The sequence below is a fragment of the Panicum hallii genome, chromosome 3 (assembly GCF_002211085.1).
Source record: "Panicum hallii strain FIL2 chromosome 3, PHallii_v3.1, whole genome shotgun sequence".
NCBI classification, from domain to species: Eukaryota; Viridiplantae; Streptophyta; class Magnoliopsida; order Poales; family Poaceae; genus Panicum; species Panicum hallii.
This window is the reverse complement of record NC_038044.1, coordinates 39,153,012-39,160,764: the sequence shown is the minus strand read 5'-3', so window position 1 is coordinate 39,160,764 and position 7,753 is coordinate 39,153,012. Positions and strand designations below refer to the sequence as shown.

The 7,753-nt window shown below is 45.9% G+C and overlaps 1 protein-coding gene and 1 non-coding gene across 2 annotated transcripts; both read right to left on the bottom strand.

Moving 5' to 3' along the window:
• Positions 1 to 1,488: 1,488 nt before the first annotated feature.
• On the bottom strand, positions 1,489 to 2,175 carry LOC112885420 (agamous-like MADS-box protein AGL29). Its single transcript, XM_025951042.1, has one exon. The coding sequence runs from the start codon at positions 2,173 to 2,175 to the stop codon at positions 1,489 to 1,491; it is 687 nt and encodes a 228-aa protein (XP_025806827.1).
• Positions 2,176 to 7,163: 4,988 nt separating this feature from the next.
• LOC112888255 lies at positions 7,164 to 7,302 on the bottom strand. Its single transcript, XR_003227792.1, has one exon. It is a non-coding gene; the product is annotated as a small nucleolar RNA Z247 (small nucleolar RNA).
• Between the last annotated feature and the right edge of the window lie 451 nt (positions 7,303 to 7,753).

Below are 7,753 nucleotides of genomic sequence, written 5' to 3'. Positions count from 1 at the left end.
TCCAACCCGCGCATGATTGCCTCTTGGGCGTATCACCGACGCTGCCGTCCTCGTGCGCTCACACGCACCTGCCATGCGTGTTCTACGGCATTGGCAATCAGTGGTGGCGGCCATGGTTCTGGCCTGAAGCAGCGGTGGTTCTGGCCTGTAGCGGCGGTGGCGGCAGCAGGTGCCTTCCTTGCTCATCATCGCGGCAGCTTCCCCCACCATGTGTCTTGTGCGGCGGCGCCCTGTAGCCTCGTATCCGAATCGGAAGCGAATTGTCGGTGCGTCGGGATCAAAGTCTTGGCCGACTCAGAGTCAAGGTTGCCTTCTTGTTCATGTAAATAGCAGGAGTCCCATATCGAGCCGCCGTACGCAGGTGAGCTGGATCCGGAGGTAGTCCATTGGTGTCGGACGCGGCCACGGCCAGGCGCGGCCAAAGAGGAGCAGCCGTTGTTGGTCCATCTGCAGAAGCAGCAACGTCACCGGTGAGCAAACTCGCCGGCATGCTGTAGTAGTTATTCCATTGTGTTGCCCAACGTGTTTGCTGTGCGTATGTGTGTACGAGCTTGTTCTGTTGGCTTCACCGTGGTGGCCTGTATGGTCTATTGCTCATCATCGGGAGGGAGCAAGGCTGCAGGCAAAATTATTTGAAGGCTGGCAGGCCATATGCTCGACAGACTGCGTGAAACAGAGGAATAAGGTAAGCCTGTGAATTTTTTATGTGTGTCTTTTTGCATTTTGTTCGGGTCCAGATACAAACTGGGTATCGTTAGCTACTTAGCTTGGTTTCACGAGCGCGACCAGTATCCTTTACATAGCATTTTACTGTTTCATGAGATTATCTTAATTAGTTCAACTAAATACATGGAGCTTCCACTGACAATTCATGTTTTCGGTTCTTTCTTGCAGAGGGGCAGAATAAAGACCTATGAAGACATGGTGAATGGTTCTTTGTGCTGCCAATGCATGTTACATCTAATGATCTAAATGATTTTGAAGCAGCAACTGAGATGCGGAAAATTGGCTTCATCAGTTCTAGCTTTTTTTTCTGATTATAAGTATAGATTTATCCCACAAGACACTTCCAAATTTAACTTTCAGATTTGATTATAGATGCATAAGAAGCTTCTATGGTACTGTGACAAGTCAATATGAAAAAGATGTACATGGTTCTGCATGAAGTATCTTTTCCGTAGCGAGGCACGAGTATATTAGCTAGTCTATTTGCTAATAAACTCAACTTAATTTGTTACTCAAGACAAACTGTTCTTTTTCAGGTTATTTCAGGTTATGGAGATGGCATCCGATCCGTTCCTCTGACATTGACAAATTGACCTAAGTGTCACATAGCATGAATGTGCTACGCAGCAAGGTAAGAACAATACATCACGATCATTCATAATTGAAGAACCATACAACAAAATTTTGTGATGATGGATCTCCGAAGCTACCACAAACACGATGACCAATCCAATAACTAGAGTGCAGATGCATTCCATTATTTCAGGAGGGGGGGCCGAGGATTGTAGCCTGTCCTCCGAATCCATGCATGTCGTATCCGGCGAGCCCTGGAGGCGGCTGCATGCCAACGCCGAACGCAGCGACGTCGAAGGCCGCGCCACCGGCGAGCTGGGCCGGTTGCCGCCCCCTGCGCCCGAGGAGCAGCGCGTCACGCAGCAGCTGGTCGGCGCTCGCCGCCACAGCGGCCTGCACGCCTATCAGCGCGCCCCAGAATGCGACCAGGTCGCCATGGCCCATGGCGCCTAGGTCCGCGTCGACCCACGCCATCGCTTGGCTCCTCGCGGCGCGCTCTTTCCTGATGGTCTCGTCGGCGCGCTCCTGCCGCACCTTCTCGGCATCCAGCTGCGCACGCAGCTCGCCATACTGGCGGTTCAGCTCGGAGACGGCGCAGTCGCCCGCGGAGGAGAGGCCGGGCCCCGCCCCAGGCGAGGTGTCGAGGAACCGGTCGAGGATGGACTCGACGGAGGGGTGGCCGAAGGAGAAGGCCTTGCCGGCGGGGGAAAAGACGACGGCGGCGACGTCGGCACCACAGAGGATGGAGAGCTCGCTGGCCTTCTTGAAAAGCCCCGCGCGGCGCTTGGAGAAGCACACCTGACGCGCCTCGTCGCTCTCGATGCGCCGGATCTCGATCTTCTGCCGCCCCATGCTCGGCCGGCGTGGAGGCGCCATTGCTGCTACGTACCTAAGCACGTCACCGGTCGATTGGTCGTCGTAGAAATGTTGCCTTACCAATGTGTCAATGCAGTTGGTTTGGATAGATCATTGGAGGTTCATCTTATATAGCTATCGGAGAGATGAGGTTAATAGGATTCCATGGCACGAGTTGTCGCTGCTGAGGATTCTAGTGAATTAAGTTGCTAGCTAGCTAATTCTTTAGGTGTAATTTAAACTCAATTATACAGTTACTAGGTGGCTTGGAGAGATGAGATTATGAAAATTCGATGGCATGAGTTGTCGCTTGTGAGCATCCAACAAATACAGCGAGTTAACTTGCTAGCTAGCACTATAGGTGTAATTTAAGTAGGTATTAATTTCGTAATACAGGAAGTAACTTAATATTACTGATGGTGTATAAATCGACTGTATTTATATGATTCCCGTTCTGGAGCTTCTTATCTGGAGGTAAACGGCTGCTGCTGCATTCATGCTGGCTGGCTCATCAGGAGGCTGGCGCATCTAGTTGTATGGTACTGACTTCTTTTTCTCACATATCACAATCTCTCTGGGAAACAATGGTGTATGGTTTAAGAACCAGTGCAGCATTGCTAATTGATTCTTAGACTGGATACCAAATGCTTTGACGATTGGAAAAAGACGGGAACAACAAGGCTAAGCGGTTTATTCCATACACCTAACACCTGGGTGTATGCCAGCTCACTGATCTACCACCTCTCTTTCTTTCTTTTCACCCATATTCAAGTTTAATAAAATAACTCGTCGCCTAATGGGAGTTTTTCTTTCTTTCTTCACCCACATTCAAGTTTAATAAAATGTCTTGTCTCCTAATGGGAGTTTCATTCATGCCACCTAGGATTTTTCGATAATATGGAAAAAAAAGTAAACAAGATAGAACAGATAAGTTTCTTCTGGATGAAACGATGTAAACAACACAGCCCCGTTCAGGGCTGGTCCATAACCATGAAAGAAAGGAGGGAACCAAGCCAGCCTATCTTGGCGAGACTTGGGCTTCGTGTTTATATATATATAGTTCAAAGTACAACAGATTACGTCCAGGCGTTTACAACTTCAGGAGCAAGTCACGGTCTAGCTCTACCATATTTAGTTCTACCATAATTAGGAGTCCTAACTCAACCGTGACATGCATACCTGACGGTTCAACCGTGAGTACTACTCACGTGTTGTTACATGTTATAGCCATGCCATACTTTAGATAATTACATGTTTAACACCCTCCTGCAATCTTAACTTGGTTTCTTAACCAGATTTAGATTGTTTCTAAATTTCTCAAACTCCCAACTAGGCAATGCTTTTGTAAATCCATCAGTGAGTTGATCTTTCGAAGGAATAAATCTGACCTCCAACTGACGCCTTGCAACTCTTTCTCTTACGAAGTGAAAATCAATCCCAATATGTTTTGCTCTAGCATGAAACACAGGATTTGCTGATAAATATGTCGCACCGAGATTGTCACACCACAGACACAGCAGCTCCTTCAGTCTTATGCCCAATTCGGTCAATAGTTTCTGAACCCACACGGTTTCAGCAGTGACATTGGCCAAGGCCTTGTATTCTGCTTAGGTACTGGACCGAGACACTGTTGGCTGTTACCGAAATAGACTGCAAATCCTCCTGTAGATCGCCTATCATCAATATCACCAGCCCAATCCGCATCGGAAAAAGCACTTAGCAAAGTTGAATGAGAACTCCAAATCATAAATCCCGTATCAATAGTTCCTTTTACAAATCTTAAGATCCTTTTTACTGCCGACCAATGAGCTACGGTTGGAGCATGCAGAAACTGGCACACCTTATTAACAGCAAATGCTAAATCAGGATGTGTGAGTGTTAAATATTGTAATGCTCCAACAATACTACGATATTTTGTACTGTCTTCAAGTGATAGCACTGCCCCATCTCTGACAGATAGTTTCTCGATTGCAGCTAAAGGAGTCGACACTGGTTTGCAATTCGTCATGTGAACCCTTTTTAGGATATCCGACGCATACTTTGACTGTGATAGCACAATACCATGTTGTGTCGGCTTGACTTCAATTCCAAGAAAGTAATTCAGATTTCCCAAATCTTTTAGCGCAAAATCAGCTCGAAGATCCCTTAATAATGCGGAGATTGCTTCCATAGAAGACCCGGTAACAATTATGTCATCAACATATATGAGCATAAATATAACTGTATTTGACTTTGAATAAATAAAGAGTGACATATCTGATTTAGATGCCACAAAACCGAGGCTAAGCAATTTTGAACTTAGCCTCGAGTACCACACTCTTGGTGCTTGTTTTAATCCATAGATCGCTTTATCAAGCTTGCACATATAATTGGGAAACCTTGCATCTTCAAATCCTGGAGGTTGTCGCATATAGACTTCTTCCTCTAGAACGCCATGAAGAAACGCGTTCTGCATATCTAACTGCCGAAAGCACCATCCTCGTGATACTGCAATTGATAGAACAAGACGAATCGTGGCAATTTTTACCACTGGGCTGAACGTGTCTTCATAATCAATACCGTATCGCTGCTTGAACCCTTTTGCGACTAACCTTGCTTTATAGCGATCTATACTACCATCAGCCTTCCTTTTCAATTTATATACCCATTTGCAATCAATAAGATTGTTACCTTTGGAGGGAGGCACAAGATGCCAAGTGTTATTTTTGTGAAGTGCTGTGATCTCATCCTGCATTGCATTTGCCCATCTTTGATTCCCAAGAGCTTCTTGTAATGTCTGTGGCTCTCCTGTAGAGGAGAAAAATGTATATCTGATAGTACCATCAGTAAAAATCTTAGGCTTGCTAATACCGCTTTGAGAACGTGTCCTGGGTCAAGGTGCACTTGATTCGCCTGCAGTTGTGTCCTCTGTGGTGGATCCGGTCTGGAGAATACTGTGCCCAGTGCTGCGAGTGTTGCGAGATGATCCTCCCAGGGGCTCGTGCGCCATACTGACACAAGGCAGCCCTCCTGCATTTGGAGGCCAGGCGGACGCAGGACTGGTGCTCGGCAAATTTGCAGTTGGAGAATGGGAGTCCAGGGCTGGTGCGCTGCTGTCACTCACAAAATCCTCCGCGGAATCGAAGCCATTGCTGGCAGACAAATTTGGCTCGATATCTGCACTGGTAGGAACCCCTTCTGCAGCATGTTGTTCTGGAGTCAAATGAGCACCAAATTGAACACGATTTTCTTCCACAAGATCCTGCACACATGGCGAATCACTGGAAGCATCATTGTGATTATGATTATTAGAAGCATCAGCATTGCAACTTACATCCCCCATATTATTCAAAAGATGAGAAGGCAAAAGAAGGATCTCATTGCGAAGCCAAGCACCGGCATTTTTATGGAGGCTCTCAAACGGAAAAACTGACTCATCAAAGACCACATCCCTTGAGATGTAGACACGGCCAGTCGAGATATCAAGGCATTTATATCCTTTATGCATAGAACTATATCCAAGAAAAGCACATCGCTGGGATCGAAAAGCAAGTTTTCTTGGATTGAAAGGTCGAAGGTTTGGCCAACACGCGCATCCAAAGACATGCAAGGAAGAATAATTCGGTTTCTCTTTGAACAGAAGCTCGACCGGTGTCTTGTAATTGATAACTCTACTAGGTAAAAGATTAATCAAATATGTGGCAGTGAGAAAAGCCTCGTCCCAGATCTTGAGAGGCATGGAAACATTTGCTAAAAGAGCAAGGCCAATTTCTACAATATGCCGATGCTTTCTCTCAGATGAGCCATTTTGCTGATGGGCATGAGGACATGACACCCTATGGGTGATTCCAATTTGCTGGAAGAAGGAATTTAGGCTTTCATATTCTCCTCCCCAGTCGGTTTGCATGGACAAGATTTTCCTATTGAATTTGCGTTCAACGAGACTTTGGAAATTTTGAAAAACATGGAAAACATCAGACTTCTTGCGTAGGAGGTAGATCCAAGTATACTTGCTATAGTCATCTATAAAACTTACATAATAGGTGTGTCTACCAACGGACTCAGGAGCAGGCCCCCACACATCAGAGTGAATTAACTGGAGAGGATAGGTAGACATATTATTTGTATTCGCATAAGGCAATTGATGACTCTTAGCTCTTTGACACGGATCACAAATTGACTTCTCACTAGCATCATCTAAGAACGATAACTCATTATTCTTTAAAACATGCCTAACAATGGGAAAGGAAGGATGACCTAAACGACTATGCCATCTATACAGAGACGGCTTATTGACTCCAAACACCACTCTGGATTTTTTTCTTTGGTTGCGCCAGGAACAAGGGGATAAAGGCCGCCTTCACACTTTCCTCGATGAAGAGTTTTCTTCGTTGCCTTGTCCTTAATGAGAAAGAAATTGGGATGAAACTCCAGAAAAACATTATTATCGGAAGTAAAATGATGAACGGAGGCAAGGCTTTTATGAGCACTAGGCACATGGAAGATATTCTTAAGCAAAAAATTGTGAGATGGGGTATGCAAAGTTGAATGACCAATGCCACTAATTTTCATACCTGAGCCGCTGGCGGTGTGAACTTGATCACGACCACCATATTTCTCTCATATAGTCATCTTTTCCAATTCGCTTGTAACATGGTCGGATGCTCCACTATCCATATACCAATTGGTGTCAATGCCATAAGCAGCTGTGCTGAATTTGCTGCTATTATTGCTATTGGGTGGATGATAGTCCTCCTCAAATCTATAGTAACAATCTATGGCTGTGTGGTTTGTTCTTCCACATATCTGGCAAGGGGCACAGTTGGATTGATTTCCACCTTGTGCATTCCTGTTTCCTGAGAAATTTCCATTGCCTCTTCCTTGAAACCCACGGCCTCCAGAGCGCCTACGGTTGCTGTTGTTGCCACGACCCCGTGGACTGAATGAGCCACGACCTCTTCCACGAGAAGCCGAGTTTGCTGATGATTGATACTTGTTGCCTGAACCTTGATCAAACATCTCAAGACGCATCTCAAATGCCATGATTTGGGCATACAGATCATTAATACTGATTGGATCTATCCGACCAAGAATAGAAGATACAATAGGGTTATACTCAAAATCTAAACCATTCAGAATAAAGGATACCATCTCATCATTATCAATGGGTTTTCCAACAGCAGCGATTTCATCTCCCAATGTCTTCATCTTGTCAAAGTACGCAGCAACGTTCATGCTTCCCTTCTTGAGGCTTGCAAGTTGCATACGTAGGTTTGTCACTCGTGCACGAGATTGTGCCGAGTACATGTTCTCCAGAGCCGCCCAAACTTTAGATGATGTTGTCAAGGTTTCTACCTATGCCAGAATTGTAGATGACAGGGAGTTGACGAGGAAGGCAAGCACCTGTTGATCTTGTGCCAGCCATGTCGCATATGCTGGGTTGGGGACTTCTTCTGTTTTGTCTCCCTTTTCTGCCTTAATGGTCTTTGCTGGTGGAGGCGTGGTACCATCGAGGATGCCGAGAAATTGTGCTCCCCTGATTGGCGGCAACGACTGAGCCTTCCACAAGATGTAGTTGTCCCTTGTCAACTTTTCAGAGACCGCCGGACCAAGATGGTTT